The sequence below is a fragment of the Dermacentor albipictus genome, chromosome 1 (genome assembly GCF_038994185.2).
Source record: "Dermacentor albipictus isolate Rhodes 1998 colony chromosome 1, USDA_Dalb.pri_finalv2, whole genome shotgun sequence".
Taxonomy (NCBI): Eukaryota; Metazoa; Arthropoda; class Arachnida; order Ixodida; family Ixodidae; genus Dermacentor; species Dermacentor albipictus.
In genome coordinates, this window is record NC_091821.1 from 294,874,448 (window position 1) to 294,898,461 (window position 24,014).

At 49.9% G+C, this 24,014-nt stretch overlaps 2 protein-coding genes across 9 annotated transcripts in view; one reads left to right on the forward strand and one right to left on the reverse strand.

Moving 5' to 3' along the window:
* The window catches only part of LOC135921907 (mitogen-activated protein kinase kinase kinase 13-like), a 548,581-nt gene that overhangs the window by 42,173 nt on the left and 482,394 nt on the right, over positions 1–24,014 (reverse strand). The window lies entirely within an intron of this gene.
* LOC139054968 (uncharacterized) lies at positions 13,329–19,729 on the forward strand. Its single transcript, XM_070532679.1, has 3 exons — positions 13,329–14,105; positions 18,445–19,610; positions 19,691–19,729. The coding sequence occupies exons 1-3, from the start codon at positions 13,466–13,468 to the stop codon at positions 19,727–19,729; spliced, it is 1,845 nt and encodes a 614-aa protein (XP_070388780.1). The 5' UTR covers positions 13,329–13,465.

The following is a 24,014-nucleotide window of genomic DNA, read 5'->3' on the forward strand; positions in this document are numbered from 1 at the left end:
CATCGAAGCGACGGCTCTAACCTAGCACCAAACTGGGTTCGATTCGCGGTAACGCGTGAAGTTCGCAAGCTAGGAGAAGTGACTGCGGTTATCGCTTCCTCTCAACTAGCGTGTGTTATGAAGATTGACTCATTAGACGCCGCTGATTTTGAATTCGATTGTGGATTTTATGGCTCGTAGGCCTAACACGGCTAAGCTTGGCTGATGAAGGCTAGTAAAGTTGCTTTGCTCAAAACTAAGCGCAAATAATTGTTTGCTGCTTACAGAATAACCTCTAAATTGTAATTAAATGCGAATACACGAAAGCCAAAATTATATTTCCTATCATAAAATCGTAAATTTGATTTCATTATTTCTAATAGCTTTTCTTAGACGCCGTAGTGGCGCTGTCAGCGCAAGACGCTATCCGCAAACGTAAAACCCTATTCTAAAGCTCTTCACTCCTGCGTGCCCCAACGCTAACACCCGCAAAGCTCTTTGGGGCCCCAAAATATTGGGGCCCCTATTCTAAAACTCTCTATTAATGAGAGGGTAGCAGCAGTCGCAATGCAACTAAATAGGAGGTATAGAATAAAAGTAGTATAAGCCCACACTCAAACCTCCCATCATGATGATGATGAAATAGAACAGTTTTATGAAGATGATGAATCAGCGATGATAAAAGTGCAAACTCAATATTACCACCTGCAGTAGTGGAGACAGTGCAAAAGAAGAGACAGGAAGGACAAGAAGGAAGAACTGCGCATGCTACCCTTGCCCGCTCGATAGCCTGGTCCGAACCGCTGTTGTTTTTCAGGAGCCAGCTGTCCTCAGTAAGTGTCGCCAGTCCTCTTTGAAGACACGTGACAAACTGGTGGAGGTGCTGGGAATTCTCAATCATGCCGCAGAACCCTCCTGGGAGTGGAACCACCAGCCCAGTGCCAATAGAAACTCCCATTCATCGGGCCAGCCGCACGATCAGGGGCTGCCTCCAGAAGACAACACAGCGATTCCAACGAACTCAAATGGTATGGATAGTGCGATGATGAGCCTGTATACACTTTAAAACCCATGCTTTCCAAAGTCGTTCCATGGCGACGTGTCAGAAGATGGCCGACTTTGAGCGCATGGCTGAGTACAACGAATGGGACGACGCCACTAAACTTAAAAATGTCTATTTTTACCTGGAGGATGGTGCACATACGTGGTTTCAAAATCATGAGAAGCAATTGACGTCATGGCCCGAGTTCCGCCATCAGCTACTAGACACCTACGCTAGTGCTGATTGCTGCGAACAAGCAGAACGAGCGATCCAGGCCTGCGTCCAGCTTCCCAACGAAAGTGCTCTGGCATTCGTCGAAGACATGACGCGCCTCTTCAGACGAGCAGAGCCTGGAATGACCGCGGAAAGGAAGTTGCGTCACCTGATGAGAAAAGTGAAAGAGCAGCTCTTTGCTGGTCTTGTGCGGAGCCCTCCATCATCGAATTTTTATCTGAGACTGTAAGTATGGAGAGGATGCTTCAGCCGTGATCAAGCTTCTACGAGCGGCAAGTGAATGTAACATCCACTTCCGATATTTTCATGGTGACCGGAAGCAACAATGACAACCTCCGAGAACTAATCCGCACCGTTGTGCATGAAGAAATGCAGAAGATTTACGGCGCGTCACAAGCTACGGTGAGCTCCATTGCAAATGTTGTAAATTATAAAGTACACCAAGTGCTCTGGTCCACCTTTCCTCTTGCTAACACTGCGCCTGCACCGACAACACTGCCGTGCGACCTACGCAGACCTGTGGCTCCCTGCTTCGTCACCCGCGCTGTTTGTTCACGCCGTTCATCCGGTTGCACTTTCACCAGCCCAACCGCTACAATACATTGCAGAACACGCATTAAGCATTGCCACCTGCTGCTCCTCCTCATGTGCTTCAGCCGGAGCAACCAGTGCATTACGCCGACGATCAATGCATGACCCCTTGAAAGTCGGATGTTTGGCACCCACCGAACCACTGTCCTCTGTGCTTCCACTGCGGTGAGGCAGATGATTTGTATCGCCAGTGCCCATACTGCCGTCTCGGGTTGCAGGGCTGTTGTGGGGATTTTCCGCCTACTCGGCGCCACCCTAAGCTGGCCAATGACCCCTGGATATTGAACATTACCTGGCTCAACAGCGCACACCACCGTCTACTGGACGACAGTCATGCTCGCCGTCACCAAGGTGATTTTCACCACCACCCCAGCGATATTTGAGTACACGATCGCCAAGTCTCCGCCGGGAAAACTAACAGCGACCTTAGGGGGCGAGGCTGCTGGCAGTCAACACACTGAAGACCTCTGATCGACGTGAACAAATACGGGCATTGATCCGACATCAACAGCAGCTGAACGGAATGACCGGCTTTCGCTCGACATACCGGTGGTGATCGACGGTTACGTGGTTAATGCTTTAGTGGGTGGTACCGGTGCGGACTTCCCTATTTATAAATATATATAAATTAATAAATTTTCAGTGGGAAGATGGCAATGTTTCTGAAGAAAGTAATGACTCCTTGGCATGGCTCACAGATTCGAATGGCTGGCGGTCACATCATTACTCTGCTGGAAACCTGCACGACTAGAGTTCGGATCCGAGGATCGACATTCGTGGCCAGCAGCCAGGGCCGGATTAAGAAAAATGGGGGCCCTGGGCTAATGCGCATGCTGGCCCCCTTTCCCTATACTGACCCAACCGCTACAATACATTGCAGAACACGCATTGCCCCCCCTTTTGCCTGCTACGCTACTGGAAATATGCCATGTTTCATTTTAATTCCACTAAATTAAGAATGAAGTGCAATGAAGTGCGAATGAGTGAGCTAATATTATTATTGTTATTATTATAAGGAAAACAACAAAACTTGCTTTAAACGCGTGCTGTTGTAAACACCAACACATATGTTCACTTTGTGATTAATCTGCATTCTGTTTTCAGCAAAAGCTAGGCTTTAAGGAAAAGTTTAGTGCACTCAAGACGAACAAGAACATAGAAAAAACACAGCTCAGATGTCGATCCTTCTGAAGCTAGGCTTTGTTTGCATCACTAAGTTTAATACCGTGAGGAGATGCATGGTTGTATCCAAAACATTTTTTTATTAAAATTCAAGCATCAGACTGCAGTAATCGTTATACACGTTACTCTATAATTATGCAAAAGACATATACAATACTTAAGGCAACACAAACACTATAAAAATGCACCAGAATATAGATGAAAATTACCAACTGTAATCAAAAAACATTATTTGAAAATATTTTCGTTAAAGGTAAGACAAGCAAGATGACACCAAATAGACGTGGCACTATCAAAAACAACAAAAATACAGTTCTTTATAAGCATGCTAAATATCACAAGGAAAACAAACAAGAGACGAACAACGAAGATTTGCATATCTTGAATTACACTGCTCAGCGTTTCATTGGCAACGTGGAGGCTGGGAGGCGACACAACGAACTTATTGGAACTATTCATGTAAGCGCAAACAGTCCTCTTTTAAAACGGCATCTTTCCCGCCTTCGCTTTGGGCGAAATCAGATATAGTCTGTTCGAAGGATAGATCGTGGAGGAGGTCACTTTCAATGGACATGATAACAAGCGAGTTCACCTTGTCGTCAAGGAGGCTCGAACGAAGGTGATTTTTTATTAGCGACAACTTGGAAAACGACCGTTCGGTCTCACAGTTTGCCACGGGTATGCTTAAGTACATTCGCAAAGCAATAGAAAGGTTTGGAAACAAATCAATAAGCTTTCTTTCTTGCAGCAACTTCATTATTCCCAGGGGACTCGTGTCCTGGCATACAGAGTCGTGCAGAAAGTTTGCAAAATGAACGATTTCAGCGTAAAATGCTGGCTCCAAATCATTTTTGTATGTTTTCACCAACTTCTCAGCCTACTGTGCCAGAGAGGCCTCACTCCCTACTTCTGTCAGCAATTTTAAGAATCCGAACCTTTCGCAGAGTTCAGTGTAGGCAGCCTTTCACACTCGCAAAGCAGAGCCTAGACTGTGAAGTACAACATTGTAGGTCTCTATGATAAACTTTTTTCTACCTTGTAGCGCACTATCGCTTTTTCCGTCCGGGTGCTTACTCAAAATGATGCGTTTACCCTCATCCTGATAACACTGATGGGTACTTAGCGTGCATGCTCCTCTTCGAAGGTGTCAAAAAGAGGTCGCAAAGAATTAACAAAGCCTTCCAGAGAGCTCAGCAGGTCTACAGCAGTTGAAATGTCTAGGCCTGGTTTCTGAAGTGCTACGCTCATTTTGTCAAAGCGCTCCAAGATTTCACTCCAGAAAATCGCCATGAATGCAGTCTCTAGTTTTGTCATTTTCTTGAAGACTGAGTGCACTTCGTTCCTGGTGTCGCCGTTTTCTTTCCCGTTTTTTGATATAGCTTCAAGGCAACACAAGACTGCATAGAAATTTTTCAGATTGGCCTTACATGATTCAGTGTGTCTTGACCACCTGGTCTCAGAGAGACTTTAAAAACAAGCTGCTGGCCAGTTCCGCCCATGCTGTCCAAACCTCCATCGCTTAGGTGAGGCAGCAAAGAACACATACATACAGTCTCTGAATTATAGTGAAAAATTTGACTGCCTCAAGGCAACTGTCAACGCTACATGCACCAACTAAGTTCAGTGAATGACCAGCACACAGGACGTAGACTGCCAATTCGTTCAGGTGTTTGATTGGAGCTTGCAGTCCTTTATATTTTCCTGGCATATTACTCGCATTATCATAAGCTTGGCCCCTACAATCATCAATTGAGATGCCATTGGTCGCCAAGAGGGACATCCCGGTATCGAAAAAATACAAGCCGGTATGCGATTCAATTGGAACAAATCCAAGAAAGTGTTCGTACACTTTCCCATTTAAATGGTATCGTAAAACAACTGACAGCTGATCAGCGTGAGTAAGGTCTGGAGTTGAATCAACAATTAAAGAAGTATTTTGCGCATTTCACATCGTCAACGAGACGTTCCTTGACAGCCTTTGCCATATGCTTGATTAATTCATCATAAATGGTTTTCGACAAATACGATGGGTGACCTTTTCCTTTGTTCCCGTAGCGTTTGATGCGCTCCTCTAGAAAGGGATCAAACTTGGCAATGGCCTCAAGCACTCCCATATAATTGCCATTTCTCGGTGAACCAAAAATCTCCTCACTTCTCCTAAATGCTGGCTTGTGCTCAGCGAGAAGCTGAACTACAACGACTACGCACTTCAACACCTCTGTCCAGTAAGTGGTCTCAGTGACAAGATGCTTAACCAGTTCCTTGTCAAATGTGCTGCTCGAGTTAGAGCGGGCGAGCCATGCTGCCACGTAGTTCTGGAGCTCGACGCTATTTTCATGTGCGCAAACCTTTTCTTCTGCTCTTTTCCAATCAGAAAAGCCGTGCGTGGTGAAAGCACTCGGGTTACTTGAAATCGAAAGTAGTTTGCACATGAAACAGTAAATGGAACCTTTGGACTCCGAGTACATTAACCAGTGTCGCTCGTACGCCTCCCTATTTACAGCCTTTCGCATGAAGAGATGAGGTGACATACAGCGTTTCTGAGTTTTGTATTGCCTTTCGGAAGACGGAAAATTTTCAGCCCGATATTGAAAATACAATGACCCTTTCTCAAGGGATACACTCCGAAAGCTGTCAGTAATAACATCCGGCCACTTAGCACGGTCACTTCGGAGAATCTCGCAACGTACCTCCAGCTACGGGGGTGTGTACTTCTCTGTTGCTGCAAAGAGAAGCCGTCTCATTCATCCTCTCGAAGCACACTTTGTGGGTGGGAACATGATTATTTGAAGCTAAACTAACAGGAAACAAGTGAGTCGGTTCTTGGAGCGTTGTTTCCTGGCGGTCATCAGTAGAAGGAGGCTCATCGGGGAGGTTTGGCACCCGTTGATCAGCAGTAGTAGAAATCGGGCGTGGCGGACCGGACACCTAGAGCTCTGTGGCAGGGGCCCGGCTGAGTAGCATAGACGTTGCTGACTCAGGAACAGGACAGGGCTAAGTTAGCGTCGGTTGCTCAGAAATATGGACAACCGAGGTTGGCACCGTTTTCACAGGATCTAGACAACCAAGAAGAGTCAAACCTTGTTTCTTGTCAGGAAACAGTGGTGATGGAGTTGGGAAGTCCTCCACAGAAGCACAGTCGGTACTATTGGGGGTTTGACACAGACTCTGGGTAGAGCGATCATACTGCTGCGCAGAAGCTGGATTCAGTAGGTACTCTGTCATCTTTGGTAGCTTCTTTTTACGCTCTTCTCTAACTTCGCCTTTTGTTTAGACGCACCACTTTGATGCTTCCGACCGAGCATTTTCGCATGAATGGATGCTAATTGTTCACTGGGCACTTCATCAGTCTGACGCGACCACAGGTGTCCAACGGTGGTAGCCCCGATGACTGGCGCACGCTGCCTGGATGGTCCGTGGCTGGCCGAGAGTGGTGCGTCCCCCAGGAGCTCCTCAGCGGGCGGGCTTATGCAAGCTTAACCGGCGGCTCGGGGCTGAATCGCAGCCCGCGATCAACTTCCTTCTATAGACGTGCGCCACGTCTGTCTGTTACTAGCGCCAAAGCAGGTGTTTACATACGCATAGAGTTCCTTGTACAAATTCTCTCCTTCTCTGTACAAACTCACTCCTTCTGCTGTTCCCGTCTCGTCTTCCTAATGGCTAGGAGCAATCGTGTGTTCTGAGAGGTTCTAGATTTTTCTGTCGCCCCGTTGTCGCCGAACGCGAGAACGAAGGGGAGACGGCGACTCCTAGCATGGGCGAAGTTACACGCCCTTTGTTACCTCTGAGTCATCTTTTTCTACTTCTTTCTGGAAAGTTCGATGGCCAGTCTGACCTACTTTTTCCGTCGAGCGAGCGCGAGGGTGCGCAGCCACTAGGCAGGAATGGGCCCTGGAGACAGGCCTTTGTGTCCAGCTCTCCAACTTCCCCCTTCACTCTTCCACAACCCTAGCCCGAACAGTGAACATTCCATGCCCCACGGCACGTGGACAAAAGCACGTGTGACATCTTCTTTCCTTTCCTGCCTAGACTCTGCCATCAGACTCGTCATTATCTGCTATCGGACTCATCCTCTCCCGCCCAAATTACCATCACGGTAAAGAAAAGTCGAATGGGAAGCACTGTTGAGTACTGTTGCATCTGGGTCGCAAGCCCCAAGGGTAGCGTTGGCCTGGCGGCCTGGGGCACAACTGGAAGCATCCGAAGGTCCTGGCAAAGCATGAGTCGACTGCTAACAGGACAACTTGTTTATTCTAGCATCGCAAAAGAGCGGCCGGTCAGGTAGACCGAAGTGGAGAGACGGGAGAGCATGCTACTCGATGGAAGAATTCGGAGCCTCTCTCTTGGCGTCCGGGGGCAGCTGCTTTTATGCTCTCGGAGGTGAGGGCAAGAAGGAACGTCTCGGGACGAGGCCACATGACGGCGGGGCACGGACACGCTGAGAGACACGTTGAGACAAGAAGGTGACGCATCCGCCGGGCCGGCGCCGGTCAGACCTTCTCGCTTCACACTTGGGGAGCTCCTCTCCCCGGCTGCCGCGCTTTGACAAGCGTGGGCACCAACATGCGCACACACACACACATGCACACACGAAGACACGTGGCATTGAAACATGCCTGGACGCGCTTGGCGGGGAGGCGTTGCGGCAGCGCTGAACGGGCCAAAATGTCCGCCGCTTTGAATGAAGCCCCGGCGTCCGTTGCATCCGCGGCGGCTATACCGCGCGCCGTAGGCAAAACGTAACAGTACTGCAGCACATTCTTTCTGAGAAGGACAGCGGTGGAACTATTTGAGAGGTGGAGGGTGGCGTGGTGGTGACGAGGGACAAGGGAGATTTAAGTTCTCATCCCACATTACATGTTTTAAGTGTTTCCCCTTGCCCCTCCTCTCCAGACAGCACTGGACAGACGGACTGACAGGAAACCACAAAAACTCTTCTAAGCAAACGCACCTTGCTTTGTAAGAAAGAGGGCCCCGCCGGGGTGGCGGGGATTCCTGTTTTTGCAGCTCGACAAGCTCTCCCCATATGATCAGGCTAAACGCATGCTGTTACATTAGGCGGGGGGCTCCATCTACTCGTTCTGGTTTTCTCGCTTCATACGTGTCGCTCGAAGTTTCGTTGCCCATGGTTCCATATACTAAGCAGGTTAGAATAAATGGGCCCCCTTCTTCTACTGTCCGAGGTGAGGCACTGGGCTGCAGCATCCTTAGCCCCCCCCCCCCCTTGATCGAGCGCTGCCAGCTGCCTTGTCCTATGTAAATGCCCCCGTGACATCATTCTTGGGGTTGACTTTCTGCAAGAATACAGTGCTGTTATTGACCTACGGGGAGGTGTAGTCACTTTCTCAGCTGACCGAGCAATCGACAGGTATGACGACAACTGACGTGACGACGCCCTTTGTGCTTCCGCCGAAAGTGTTACGCTTCGTTCACGAGCCAGTGTCCTCATCAAAGTTATGTGTGGTGGAATGCACGAAGACGAAGTGGTCGCAGAAAGTAACATCACATCTACTGATGCAAGGTGTTTGTGCGGCTAGGAGTGTGCTACAGCTTAGTGACAGCTATTCTCAGTTTTTTGTCACCAACTGCAGTAGCAAACATCGACACCTCTTTTGTGGTACTTCGATTGCGTTTGCCGACGAAGTAGATAATGTGGCTGAATGTTTTGCCTTTGTAGCAGTGGGGATGGTTGACAAGTCACTGGGTAACATCGACATTAGTTCAGAGCTATCGAAAGATAACCAGGTAGCACAGCGCAAACTCTTACTTGAATTCAGGGCATGTTTCGCAAGTTCATTTGAGGTACGCCAGACTTCAATCGCAAGGCACAGGATCATCACATGCGACGATGTATGCCCGATACGCCAACAGCCCTACCGCGTGTTGGCGAAAGAACGCAAAGCGATTCATACGCAAGTAAAAAAGATGCTTGAAGACAGCATTATTGAACCTTCCAAAAGCTCATGGTTGTCTCCAGTCGTTCTTGTCAAAAAGAAAGACGGAACTCTATGCTTCTGCGTCGACTACCGGAAGCTCAACAATGTAACTAAAAAGGATGTGTACCCACTGCCACATATCGACGATTCGTTAGATAGACTGCGGCGTGCCCAGTATTTTTGTCACTCAATTTGAAAAGTGGGTACTGGCAGATCGAGGTAGACGAACTAGACCGCGAGAAAACTGCCTTTGTGACTCCTGACAACATCTACGAATTTCGAATCCTCCCTTTTGGCTTGTGTTCAGCTCCAGCTACGTTCCAGCGAATTATGGATACTGTCCTCACTGGACTCAATTGGCAGACTTGTCTCGTGAATCTTGATGATGTAGTAGTCTTTTCTGAAACATCATCATCGCCTGTGGAATGTGCTAAAAGTGATCCGATTGGTTGATCTTGCGCTTAAACCAGAAAAGTGCCACTTTGGCTATGAAGAGCTCAAGTTTTTCGGACACGTCGTAAGTGCCAGAGGAGTCCGACTCGATCTCGACAAGCTTGCCATGGTAACAGTTTTTCCTCCTCCGGCTGACAAGAAGGCCGTGTGGCATTTTCTAGGCTTGTGTGCATATTATCGCCATTTCATTGAAAACTTCTTGCAGATAGCTGAACCCCTGACTCGCCTTACAAGGGATGACACGCCATTTGCCTGGACGAATGAGCCTGGATGAATTTTGATGACGACGCTGACACCGAGGTACATAGTGGCGCCAGTAGCATCGGTCTTGGCGCAGTACCTGTCCAACACCAAGACGGAAATGAAAAAGTAATAGCTTATGCTAGCCACTCACTACTCTGCTACAGAACGCTTGCCAGAGTACGCGAGATGTATTACTGGCCCGGAGCTTTAGGCAAGCATCAAACAGTACGTTAAAGGTTGCCGCAAATGTCAGTGGCAAAAGTCACTGCCTATGAAGCCCGCCGGGTTATTGCAACCCATCGAACCACCTCATAAGCAATTCGACTAAGTCGGCTTGGACATTCTTGGGGTTTTTCCTCTGTCAACCGATGGCGAGTGGGTGATTGTTGCGACTGACTTTTTAACCCACTATGCCGAGACAGAGGCACTCCCACAAGCAACGGCTTCTGAGGTAGCGCAGTTCTTCATGTGCCACATCGTATTGCGTCATGGTGCCCCATCCACTGTAATCACACATAGAGGGACGGCGTTCACAGCACAGCTCATGGATGAAATTTTTCATTTGCGCAACCTAGGCATTGAAAGACTACTGCTTATCACCCGCAGTTTAACGGTTAAACAAGACCATCACAAACATGATCTCTGTTACATCGACGTCCACCACAAAACATGGGATCATATGTTGCCTTACGTGACCTTCGCGTATAATACCGCTGTACAAGAAACAATGCACTTTACACTATTTTGTCTCCTTTACGGCCGCGAAGTTCAGACAATGCTGGACGCTATGCTGCCATGTCAAGACGAAGAGCGTCTAACTACTAATGCCGAATAATTTGCTCAGCACGCTGAGGAAGCTCACCAGCTTGCACAGCTGCTTATCGGTCAGCAGCAGCACGCAGATGCAAGGCGTTATGACATCCGCCACAGACAAGTATGCTACAACCCCGGCGACCAAGTGTGGGTGTGGACTCCTGTTCGCTGCCGTGACCTTAGTGAAAAGTTGCTCAGCCGGTATTTTGACCCATACAAAGTGCTGCGCCGCATTAGTGATGTGAACTACGAAGTCGTTCCAGACAGTGCAGCTCAAACAAGGCGTAGACAACAACCTAGCCCTGACAATGTTCACGTTGCACGCATGAAACCATATGCCACGTGTTCATTATTTTTTTTAAAAAATATTTCCGCTCATATGTGCAGCTAATGTGGTTACCCCTTTGTTTCTTTACACTCTGCCTGTCACGCTTCACCTCTGCTGTACTTGTGTCTTTCCTGTGGCTGTCACTGTGTTCCTTGCGCCAGCATCTGCAGTACATAGTCGACGTTATTGCTGTTATTATTATTTTTAAATGAGAGTAGTGCGTTATGAGCTCTATGCCGTAGAAAAATCCGGGTTTGCAGTCTTCCGATTCGCCCGTGAGCGAAAGTTTTCGTGTATACAGGTGTACAGTTAAACCTTGTTGAACCGTAGTTGGCCGGAGCTCGGAAGAAGTACGTACTAAACGGTAGTACGGCTTGACCGAAATAGCATGAGATCGCCCACTTACCTGTCAAAAAAAGAACTCGGAGAGAGTGTGATGAAAGGGAAAAAAAAACATGCATTATTTATTCAATTTGCGCGACAAAAGTTTTATTTTCTAGTGATGCCGCGGAGGTCTAGCAGCAACGACAGCGGCCTCAAACTAACTGAAGCTGCGAGCCAGCTTTTCAGCCAGCGCCCCCTTCTCGGCAAACACTGACATGGCAGATTGCTTGTTGACATTTCATGTCCTCCGTGCACGCAGGCGGTAGCGCTGCAGAAATCGCGGGGTGATTTTTTATTGCGGGGTGCTGTTCTCATCACGACGATCGCATTCACGAGGCTGATGTAACGTGCAGCCTCTGCCACTGTCAGGCCTGAATCGCCCGTGCTGTCGCTTTCAGTATCGTCCTCATCACTGTCGCTGGGCATCCCTTCGGCAACAACAGAGACAACGATGGCGAAAAGTCGAACCTCATAGCTGACATTTCTTCGCGGTCAGAGCAGCGCTGCCGAGCAACAACTTCGCATTCCAAATGCCCCACACCGCAGCCAACAGTAGATCCCTGTCACGTGCCAGCACTGACTTCTTCGTGTCACGTTCGATAGCATGAATGATGTCTAATTTTTCTTCTATGCTGAGCACCCGGCGTCTTTTTTATTCGAGCTTCAGCATGACGCGAGTCCTTCTTTGCACGACGCCACAATGCTCTCTGGCACAGCGCCGAAATGATGTTGACGTAGCTTCATGTGCAAATGCACAGGGCGCTTGGAGGCCATTCTGATCTCTGAGGCTTGTTCTGCCGGGCGGCCCGATGGAGACGACGCACCGCCATGTTTGCGCGACAAAAAGTGGAAACACTACGTGTTAACCGATACGTATGCAATAGCCTGGTACGGTTTATGCAGATAGAAAACACATTATGTTCAATGGCCACTGAGTTGGGGATTTGACTTTACTACTTTTAAAATGAAACTACTGTTTAAGCGGGTACGGTTTAATGAGGTTTTACTGTATATATGCGTGTGTGCATACGACTGAGCAGCTTATCTATTCTCCTCGGCTCAGCCGTCAAAGGAGCACAGAATAGAGATGCCCTGTGTCTAGTCGCCTTTCCGGTGAGAGAAGCGACCAGTTTTCCACCATTATCTTGCCCCTCTAAGCGCTGTCAAGGGTGGCCGAGACACCTTATACCTACCCAGGTTCACGGCCGACTGGGCACGTGCGATTCCGGAACTATGAGGCCAGAACTGTTTATAAATCGTTCTATATTGAGTTACCTATCGCGATCAGCTCACGGACAAATCGCGGACAAATCAAGAAAATTTTTAGGCACATAGGGCCCTCGGGGCTGTACTTGTCGGCGATAAGGTAGCCTCGCTGCCTGTGGGATTATCTGACTGAGCTATGACGAATGCTCAGTTGCCATAGTCGGAAGTTTGAATCCTGCTATAAGAGGGTTTCTTTTTTTTTTTTTCAACAGACACCCCTGCGGGATGTGTGTTGAATAGCCAGGATGTGGTTATACTACAGAACAACACCACACAATCTGTCAGCACGTTCTTGGGCACAGCTGCTTATGGGATGACATCTGCTGACTGCACCAGACCTGCTGCGGCCAGACCTTCGAGACCGAGATGCAGCACTGACAACTGAAGCAGAAGTTGCTGAGTGATCGGAGGGTGAGAATGGAGTTGTTAACCCAACCAGGTGAGCCTGTATTGGCAAAAAACTTGAGGCCAGGTCCTCGCTGGATACCTGCAGTTGCTAGGAAAGCATTTTGTTCAGGGAGGTGCCGTAGGTGGATGCCTCAGTTTGGGACAAACATTGTATCCTGATGGCAGTCCCTTGTGGAGGAGGGTGGCAGGCAGTGTCTTGGGTCTGGTACACATCAGCATGTGGAGGAGGCAAACAGAAGGCAACAAAGTTGACAATGGCCCTGGTGAGACATTTGGCACTCAGTCAGCTGGAGCACATACAATCAGCCTGTGCTACAGTGACTGCCAGTTCGCAACTCTTCCAGGATTCTGTAGAGGTCGCCACATTTCAGCCCCATTTCTTAGGCTGCCACCAGAGTGTGGCGCCCCCTGTGATCTGTGTGTGTGTATATATGTTCGGGCCCAATAAAGAAGGGGCATTCTCTTTTCGTCCAAGCAAGTGGCCGCACGTTTCGGTCCGTCCCTGCGTGCTCGTGCCCCGCGCGGCACCAACCACGCGACATGGTGTCAGAAGTGGCCGGATAACGCCCCCCTGCCTTAGCCCTCACCTCATAGGAAGGCACGAAGATGTCCCTCGAGACCGGCGAGCAGCCGAAACTGTACGGCGTCAACTTCCAGCCGCCGGCACCGTTTGACTTCGCGAACCCGCCAACGTGGGCGACATGGCTCAGCCGCTACGAAGACTATGCAGTGGTTTCAGGACTGACGAAAGCGTCGGAAGACATGCAGGTACGCTCGCTACTGTACTGCATGGGCCCGGAGGCCCGCCCGCTTCTCGAGACTTTCTCGCTCGACGCCCAGTCGCTCGCTTCATACCAAGCCGTTGCCACCCGCTTCACTGAGCACTTCGTGCACCCGGCAAATGAGCTTTACGAATCGTCATGGTTCCACAGACGCGTTCAGCTACCCGACGAAAGCGTCGACACGTACTACGCAGAACTGCGCAGGATGGTCAAGTGCTGTAACTATCCGTCTGCTGCTGTCGAGGAAAGGCTCGTACGCGACCGGTTCGTCGTCGGCCTCCGCGACTCCCGTCTCTCGGACCAGCTGTGCCGGAACGCGAAGTTGACACTACAGGACGCCTGGACACAAGCCCGTCAATCCGAAGACGCCGACAGGGAAAAGGCGTTGCCCCAGAACCGCACGAGCACTCCCGCGAGCTCAACCTTGACGCCGCAAAAGCTAGCAAGTTCCCCTCTCGCCGTCGGTTCGCCGCTAAGCCTCGTTCGCCGCAGTCGCTAGCAGAGCGCTCACGCGAGCCGTCCACATGTGAATTCTGCGGCCACGCGCCTCATCGACGTTCAGACTGCCCGGCCCGTCGCTCCACCTGCAACTTCTGCAAAAAGAAAGGCCACTTTGTCGAAGTATGCCGCTCGCGGAAGTTCAAGCAGTACAAGCTCAGCTCCGTTCACCTGCACGCCGTCGCGACGCCCGCCTCGGCAAAGTTCGTCGACGTCACCGTTGACGACTACACAGCGCAGTTCAAGCAGGGGGGGGACACTCCTCGGTTCCGGTGGCACAGGAAATTGGCGCCATCTCTGTAACGGGCGACGCGAAAATCCGTTTCCCTTGCATGGCCTCGTAGATCGTCGCGCGCACGCGCGCCGATCCAGGTGGCCAAGCCCTTCCCCCCGCTCAACTCCTCTCCCTACGCCCTCTCTCGTAATACCCTCTCAACTCCCTCACCTTCGACTGTCTACGCGCCCGCGCCGCCGTGCCATCCCCGCCGGCCCGGCTGCTGCTTAGTCCGCTAGGTAACGCTTTATTTTTGTTATCTACTGTCATCGAGATGCGTGCGCTGCTGTGCGTTGACCGACGTGGCTAGTTTCGTCAGTTCTGTGGTCCTCGGTAGCTGTGTGCTTGTGCTCCGCGATGTTTCACCCGTTTCACGACTCGTACCGCTCGTGCATCGTGCAGTGGTGCACAAATACCTCAAAAACAAGTTCTGCAAGGTTGTTCCGGGTGCCTAAAGACAACAGGTGAGCGCTCAGACGCAAGGACATCAGAAGGCGCATGTACACGAATACAGCCCTGTCCATTTGTGTACTCCATGAGGCTCCGGACGTCGTTGCGCCTTGATTGTGCTACACTTGCCTCTTCCCGGTAGAGAAAGCTGACAAATAGATGTTCCTCCTCATTGTCACCTGGTCTGTGACTTGTGTTTTTCTGTGCCAAGTCTCATTCTGCAACTTCAGTACCTTGCCCAGCTTTCCATACCGCCCTCAGTGCTTTTTCTGTGTATCGCGTTCTACAAACCAACTAACAGCTGAAAAATTACTGTTAGTGTTTGTGTACTATCTCAGTAATGCCCGATGGGAAAACCGCGCGAACAACCTTCATGTGTAGGCATGATGCGCTTTTTTTTCCTCTGGAAAGAATGAGCATTGCAAGTGTCCTGCATGCAGATTTTTGCAGTTCGTGTTAATTATACAAGGGAGAGGCCAGTAGGTACGACTTAGTGCATTAAGTGACGTCATTTTATTGCTAAGCATTGCATTCGGGTAGAAAGAAAAGTCGTGTTGGCTTGTTTTACCTGGTCTTTGATTGAGGAATAAGCCTTTCTGCGAATGTTTCTATGTGTTGCTGCAAAAGCCGAATATCTTTTGTTCGCCTTGCCACCGTTACTCAAGTTATGGCCAAGTGCAAAATGTGATAATGTGTGTTTCAGTTTTTAGTACAATGTTATTTTTTCTGCCATGTTTTTTTCAATTTGTTCAGCAGTAATGAACATGTCAAGCATTTCATATACTTTCGTGCAGATTTATAAGTAAGCTTTCTTTCGGTATGGCTCTCAATCAAACCATGTTAGCATTTTATTCTATCTTTCAGGTATTTTGCGTGTCATTGTTTTTGCCATTACTAGTGAGTTTTCCCTTTTTATAGTTGTCATGACTATGTCATACACGTCGTCCAATTTTGTGCAATATCTTAGTGCACATATCAGGAGCTCGTCTACATTTAAGTCTTGAGGACGTTATATAAAAATCTTGTTTTTATATGTGTGTACATGAAATGGCCTTCGCGTTTTCTAGCGCTTTCTTTTGTTATTTCACCATCTGTGAACTTTTGTCTTTAGTACTCTTGTATATGTCATGCACCTCTCACTTTTGCTCGTTTTTTGAGCGTGTATCACATCACGTTGTAAGAAAAATCGCTTTTCGGAAACGAAGTCAATAAAGCGAGTCTAAACATCTGTTGTGCTGGAAGTGGAATTTTTTTTACGTTCCGGCACATGCTGGTATAATACATCTATGGGCAAGACTGCGTGCCTGCCAACGCATAGCCCACGGCGCACCACGCGCCAGCTCGCAAGCAATGCCAATGCGTGGCGCAGCGCGCGCATTGCTTGCGAGCTGGCGCGTGGCACGCGGTAACAAGCGCGCAATAAAAAAGAAGAAAAAACGCGCCGCTTACGGGTAAAAACAAAAAAAGTGAGCGGCGCGCGCGGCATGGGGGAAAGGGAGTGGAGCGGGTCGGCATAATAAAAACAAAAAGGAAAAAAAAACGTTTGGGAGAGGAGGTGCCGCGCCGCTGCTGTTGCCATGACAACGTAAACAATCATGTGCGGCGCCATTTTGCTTAATGCGTCGCCCATTGGTTAGGGCCATAACTGAAGGGGACCTTGGCGCTAGCGTCGAAAGAGCGTCTGCTCGAAAACGGCCAATGGGATGTATACGAAGTGTCCGCCCCCTGGTTCAAGGTCGACTCCGGAGCCGAAGTATCTGCTGTTCCCAGCGACTTTCCTACCTTGCCTGCCAAACTCGACCAAGTCGACACTCTGCTCACTGGCCCGGAAGGACAGCCGCTGCGCGTCCTGGGCTCGTATACGCTCCTGACACTGCCCAGGCGGCGCGACCGAGCAGCGATCGTCAGCGCCTCTTGCGGCACCTTCCGTCAAAACTGACACTGACGCACGGCCGGTCTCGAGGGGAGCGCGCGCTCGCTCTCCTAGAGACCGGCCGTGACTGACGGACCGCGCTACTCACGCTGCCCACGCGGATCTGCCAATGTGATCGCTTGTTCATGCTTGTTTTGAAACGAAGAAATGGCGCAAGTTTTGCTGTAAGGTTTCAGACCAATCTTAAAATTAGACGTCGGATACGCCCTGTCATTCGTCGTAAAGGGGAAAAGTTCTACGCTGCCGGGCACGTACACAGCGTGAAAGAAGTCGCCGGTGTGACTGTGCTGGCGAAGTAAACAAGAAGAAAGGGGGTTAACCGAGGGGCCCGATTTTTTTATTGGTCATCTCATGAGAACTGAATCATGAGAAGTGTCACTTCCACCAAGGCAAACACAAATGCAGCGTATCTGTAGCCTGAGTACACTCAACTATCACATTATGCTGTGATCAAGCAGCTCAATTGAGTGTGCAGGCATGGCTGAGCTTATTAAGCGTTAGGGGCAGGTAAAGAAGGGAAAATCAGACACCCACCCGTTCGTGCTACAAAGGAAACCTAAACGGGCTGGCTGCTCAAAAGAAAAGCCTCAAAGTTGAAGAAAAAAATCGCCCTGGTCCGGGACTCGAACCCGGGACCACCGCCTTTCCGGGGCAACTACCATCTGAGCTAACCAGGCGGCTAGCAGAAGGCAGGGCGAAGTCTAATTTGTCGACAACACGAAGCAAAGGCAAGAGTTTGACGTAATAGTTCTGCGGAAACCCGCAAGGTGGAGAGAAATAATGAATAAAGGGAAAATCAGACATCCACCCGTTCGTAGCGATTGCTACTAATGAAACCGTAGGTGTTCTTATCCAACCTTTTGAGTTACCGTAGACCCGTGCCGCAGACCCGTGCCGTGTCCTTCCGTGGTGCTGTTTTGACACGCTTGCAAAGCCTCATTAGCCAGGGATGATAGGCGCCAGATCTTTTAAAATTACTAAAAGGCTCTTGTAAACAACTTGCAGAAAATTTTTATTAGACTGCTATTACACAAGCAACCGCAGTACTTTGTTTACAACTGCCGAGGCACCGGCACGACCAAGCTTGGGCCGCTCCTGCCGCCAAGACTCGGGTGACCGTATCCGGCAATCTGAACCCAAACAGAGCCACACAGCGGGAAGTGCTGAGCGACTCACGCAAGCCAGAACACCTGCAGCCACCGCGCAGTATGCCTCGTACACAGCAAAATAAATAGCTCTAAAAGATATGGAGAATTTTCAAAAATATGTAAGTCGGCTGCTCGGCAAGACTCTTTCTTGACCAAAAACTTCAGTCTACTGACTACAATGCTTTCTAGTACGATCCTCCAGGAAGGAAGCGCGAGCACAAAACCACGGCCGGCCAAGAAATCTGGAGTCGGAGAGCAGGCAGCCCTGCACGGCTGTTACAGCCTTTGACGCAGCAGTACCGCCGTCGCCACGCCATTTTTTCCTGGGCAGTTTTCGATGTCTTGCACATTTGTCATCATAAAACAGCGGTATGAGAACGTTTACCCGCAGGGCGGTGGCGCACGTGGTTCAGAAGTTTCAAATCACACGCGGTCATAAGCGCCACTACGCCGTCGACTGAAGTTGTATCAGTACCAGAGTTGCGCTTTCAACGCTACAGGTGGCGCGGCCGTCGCCGGGAAACTCCACTGTCAGGAGCGTATACTTCAGTGGCAAGGGAAAATAAGCCGTCAGCGCCTCTACGTGATCCAGTCTCTCACTGTGCCTCTTCTGGGACTGCCAGCGCTCCAAGCCCTCCAAGTAGTTCGGTTTCTTGATCAACTCAAGACTTCAAAAGCGACGCTGCACACCGAGCTCTTCAATGGATTGGGCACTCTCAAGGACGAGTACACCATCCGGTTGAAACCCGATGCCAAATCTTTCTCGGTAAGCATACCTCGCAGGATCCCCATTCCGCTGCTCGAGATTGTCCGCCGCGAACTGGACAAATTGGAAAGCGCAGGCGTGATCCGTAGGGTCGACAAGCCAACACCATGGTGCTCGGGTCTCGTCGTCGTCCGGAAAGGCGATGGTTCCTACCGCCTCTGCGTCGACTTAACACAACTCAACAAGGTCGTCCTTTGTGAAAGACATATTCTGCCAACTGTCGAGCAAGTCCTTGGCCTCCTCGGCGACGCAACAGTTTTTTCGAAGTTGGACGCGACCGCAAGCTTCCACCAGGTGAAGCTGTCTGAAGACTCCCAAGAGCTTACGACATTCATCACCCCATATGGCCGATACTGCTTCTGCCGGCTCCCCTTTGGCATCACCTCCGCACCAGGGTACTTCCAAAAGCAGATGGCAAGAATCCTGGAGGGCCAAGAAGGAGTCGCCAATATGATAGACGATATTTTCGTTTTTGGACGCACCCGCCAGGAACATGACGCCAGACTGAGCCAGGTGCTATCTCGCCTTGCAAAAGCAGGTATCACATTGAACCAGGACAACTGTCGTTTTGGGGTACCTGAGGTCTCCTTCCTCGGAGTTGTCGTCTCAGCACAGGGCATCAGGCCAGATCCGGGCAAGATCGAAGCAGTCAAAGCCATGGAAGCCCCAACGGACGTCGCTGGCGTTAGAAGACTGCTCGGAATGGTGAACCATCTTGCCAGATTCTTGCCACACATCTCGGACGTCACAGCTCCCATCAGAGCCTTACTGAACAAGTCCGCGAGTTGGGTGTGGCAGCACGAGCAAAAGGCAGCGTTCGAGAAAATCAAGGAACTCTTGACGTCAGACAGGTGCATGGCCAAGTACCACCCGTCGTACGCCACTACGGTGTCTGCAGACGCAAGCTCATTCGGACTCGGCGCAGTTTTGCTACAGACGCAATCCTCAGGAGAGCGCCGCTCAGTCGCATTCGCTTCTAGGTCAATGACCGATACCGAGCAGCGTTACAGCCAGACTGAAAAGGAAGCTTTGGCAACGACGTGGGCTATCCAAAGGTTCGACGAGTTCGTCCGTGGCATCCCCTTCGACGTCGAGACTGACCACCTGCCACTCGTTTCGCGTCTGGGCAAGATGGAACTGGACGTGTTGCCTCCTCATATTCAGAGACTACGACTGAAGATCATGCGATACCAGTTCCGTATGCTGCACGTGCCAGGAAAGCTGCTAGCCACAGCTGATACGTTGTCGCGCATCACCTACAAGCCACCCACTCCTCTAGACACTATCGAACTTTTTGCAGCACAGGTAGTCGGCTGCACGTCGGAAGTCTTGCCACTCAGCCCTAAAGACGTGCGACAGGCACAAGAGTCCGATGGCGAGTGCAAAGCCCTCGCTTCCTACTGCCAGAATGGTTGGCCTAAAAAGACCACGATACCACTGCACCTTACAAAGTACGCCTCGGTGGCAGACGAGCTCTCTGTCTGTGACGGTGTTCTGTTGAAGGGCGCCCGGTTAGTCATCCCATCGTCCCTTCGGCCAGCGGTCTTGACGCTGTTGCATGAAGGTCATCAGGGCATCAACAGGACCAAAGCCCTAGCTCGGGAGTCAGTTTGGTGGCCCGGTATCTCGACAGACATCGCCTCTCTCGTTGCCAACTGTGAACAGTGCGCTTCCACCCGCGTAAACTTTGCCGAGCCCCTGCTCTCCACTGCCCTACCTGGACATCCCTGGGAATTCCTTGGTATGGACTTGTTCCACCTCAACGGCCAGACGTTCATCCTGGTGGTGGACTATTACTCAAGGTTCCCTGAGGTGGTGACCCTGAGGAGCACGACAGCTCAGGCAGTCATCGATGCTCTCAAATCCATCTTTGCCCGCCATGGAATCCCGCAAGAAGTCAGGTCAGACAACGGCCCACCATTCTCGTCGCAAGAGTTCGCGGCGTTTGCAGCTTCATACGGCTTTAACCACAGGACCAGCAGTCCACACTACGCTCAGTCGAACGGAGAGGCGGAGAGGATGGTGCGTACTATCAAGGACCTGCTTCGCAAGTCAAAGGATCCTTATCTGGCTCTGCTCAGCCATAGGGACACTCCAGGAGTCCACGGCTTTAGTCCAGCACAGCTGTTGATGGGACGTCAACTCGGAACCAGAGTCCCAAAGCAAGGCTCCCAGCTATGTCCCAACTGGCCCCCAATGAAAGAAGTCGTCGCCAAGGATGCGACTTACAAGCAGAAGCAGGCCGACAATTACAACAGGCATCATGGAGCTCGAGACTTGCCGCCACTCCAAACAGGTCAGCGTGTCTGGGTGCGACCTGATCAAGTGCAGGCTACGGTCCTCAGTCCGGGGCAAAGACCAAGAAGCTACGTGGCACCCTACAGCGCAACTGGCGTCACCTAGTGCCTTTTGGGACTACTGCCTCCGGAGAGGAACCACCACCACTGCAGCAAGTTCGCTGTCAGGAGCCTCGGCCTGCCAACATCGTGGAATCAACGGTCCCCCTCGGACAGTCTGTGCAACAGTCCCCTGCAGCCAGGGACCGCAGTGACGGTGTGACTCGAACACGTTACGGCCGGCCTATCGTTCCGCCACGCCGTTTGAACTTTTGTGATCTGTGTGTGTGTATATATGTTCGGGCCCAATAAAGAAGGGGCATTCTCTTTTCGTCCAAGCAAGTGGCCGCACGTTTCGGTCCGTCCCTGCGTGCTCGTGCCCCGCGCGGCACCAACCACGCGACAGATTCGCCACCAGTTCAGCAGTACTCACCGTAGACAAAAACTTTGCAGGGGAGGCGTAGATGGCACTGCATCTGCAGAGCCACCAGGAGGCATGCAGTTCACCCGCCTATATCAAGTGACGCAAGGTGCGGCTCCGATAGTTCGGTTCTGGCCAGCTGAGGAAACTGGCCACTTTTTAATAAACCTACTAACTAACTTGTAACACAAAGTGTATTAGTACAGCAGTCATGGTAGCCCTGCGCTTTATGTCCATGCTTTGTTCAGCCCCTTCCTCCATATACGGTCTAAACATGCTGTTGCACCAGGAGTGTGACAGCACAACCCATTGGATATGTTGCACTAATAAAAGCTGTCTGTAATAATCGTGTGTTTTTGTTGGGTACAATGGAGCCACTAAACTCATCCGGAAAAAAGAACAGTGCTTTGTGACGAAACAAAAACTTGAGTTTGCCATTGCCATGCACCTTAAGTGCCAGGTTCGGCCGTGCCATTATCAATATTCTTTGACAAAGTATGGACAGCTGGGCTAGTTGGTTATGATTGGCGTTATGAAACATCGTTCCAGTGCACAATTGAACATGGACAAGAAGAGAAGGACAACACGCACGACAGACTTCAACTGAATTTTATTCATGGAAAACGGGGCTTTATGTACACAGGGAGAGGGGGAAGGGGGGGGGCGCTGCTAGTGCACCGGACCACCCAAAAATATTTGCTCAGTCCAGGCAACATTCATCAGAGGCATCGAAACCAAAAGACAAAAATAAATAAAAGTATAAAAAAGTAAAAAGTGAAAAAGGTGAAAAAAAAGCTTTTTTTTTCTCTTTCACATCACTGAAGTACAATCTTGCTCATCTCCCGCCCTACCTTGCTGATTCGACACGCACATTTGCCCTGAGATAACCAAGTTCTTTTTTCCCGAGCACAACAGAAGGAGCACTGACGCAGTAATCGTTTTCATTAGAGATACAGAACGCTTCGAAAATTTGCCGGTTTTTCTGAGTGCTAAATTTGTGCAACACACGTGTTCATTCGAAAAACACCTTGCATGCTGGCTTGCGCGAGCAACGGCAAATGTGGTCGGCTAAATGTCCAGCGCCACTTAGTGAAGTAGCATTCCTGCGATGCTCTAGCAGGCGTTGATTCAGACTGCTCCTGGTTTGGCCAATATAGCATTTACCACGGGCGAGGGGAATACTGTACACAGTACCAATGTCACATTCAACAAGGGCTTTGGTGTGCTTTATTTTGCAGGCTGACTTCTTCTTGGATTCATTCACTAGGCGACACATTCGTCCCAGCTCTTCCTGTGCAGAAAACACAACATGCACCTCGCACCTGTCGCCAACCTTCTTGAGGTGGTGAGAAACCTGGTGCCAATAGGGCCCTACGACAGGGCACTGTAGTGGCCATGCGTATTTTTTCAGCCTGCGCCTCCCAGCAACGTTTATCTCGTGAATGTGGCTCTCTACCACCGAGGCCATGATTTCTCCGTGGAACCCAGCCTTCTCCAGACTCCTTAGCTGGGCGTCGACGCTCTCACGAACTCGATGTTCGCAGGACTTCTCTAGAGCAGAGCGGATGCTGTTTTTTGCTATAGCTCTTTTTACGAGCTTGGAGTGGGCCGATTTGATAATTAAGAATTTGTTTTTTCGACTGTGGCTTGTACTGCCAGCACACGCGCGCTCCGTGAAAAATAAGACACACATCGAGGTACTGGATGCGACCATCCTGCAGCAGTTTGTGCATGAACTTCATTCCAAAGGCGCTGCTAGAAAAATATCGAGAATGTTGATCATACTATTACCTCTTTCCTGAGCATCAGTCGCATTCATTACCACGAGGTAATCGTCGACATATCTAAATACTTTCAGCACGCCTGCGTTGAAAAAGGGACGCTTGAATGCGCTTGTCAATACTGGATAAGAAAATATCGCTTGAAAGTGGTGCTACGCAAGAGCCAATGTACACTCCTTCTTTTTGGATAAAACAGCTATCATTAAAAGTGATAATGGTGGATGAGAGATAAAAGGATATTAGCTCTAAAAAATTGTCGGTTGATATCCCAGTCGTGTTTTGGAAGGCCACTGGTCCCATGTCTTCATTGTGACTTATAACCGCATGGAAAAGCTCAGGATGAGGCAATGAGTAGAACAAGTCTTCTACATCAATAGAAAAGGTGAAGCTCATTTGATACAAGGTTTCACAGCCAGAAAAATATTCAATAACCTCGGTAGAATTTTTAACCAGAAAAGGGTCTTCTAACGGAATGGTACTAAGGTGCTTCTGCAGATACCTTGACAAGATGCCCTGCCAGGAGCCCTTCTCAGTGACAATAGCCCTGAACGGAACAGATTCCTTGTGGGTCTTTACAGTAAGGAAAACACTCAAAGGCACTACATCAGCAGCGTTGATGCTCTTTCTTAATTTTTCTAGGTTGAGCTCTTCACATAAAGCAATAGCCTTCTTCTTCACCTTAGCTAACGACACATTCACAGAGACAAAGTTTTTTGTGATAGCCTCATTTGCCTTCTGTAGGAACAGAGCTTTTGGCATCACAACA

Bases quoted from the DNA above. Each gene is read 5' to 3' on its own strand.
- LOC139054968 (XM_070532679.1), top strand. From the start codon at position 13,466: ATGTCCCTCGAGACCGGCGAGCAGCCGAAACTGTACGGCGTCAACTTC. The intron at 14,106-18,444 runs GTTCGCCGCTAA...TCAACGCTACAG, and splicing joins AAGTTCCCCTCTCGCCGTCG to GTGGCGCGGCCGTCGCCGGG. The intron at 19,611-19,690 runs GCAAGCTCATTC...ATTCGCTTCTAG, and splicing joins CCACTACGGTGTCTGCAGAC to GTCAATGACCGATACCGAGC.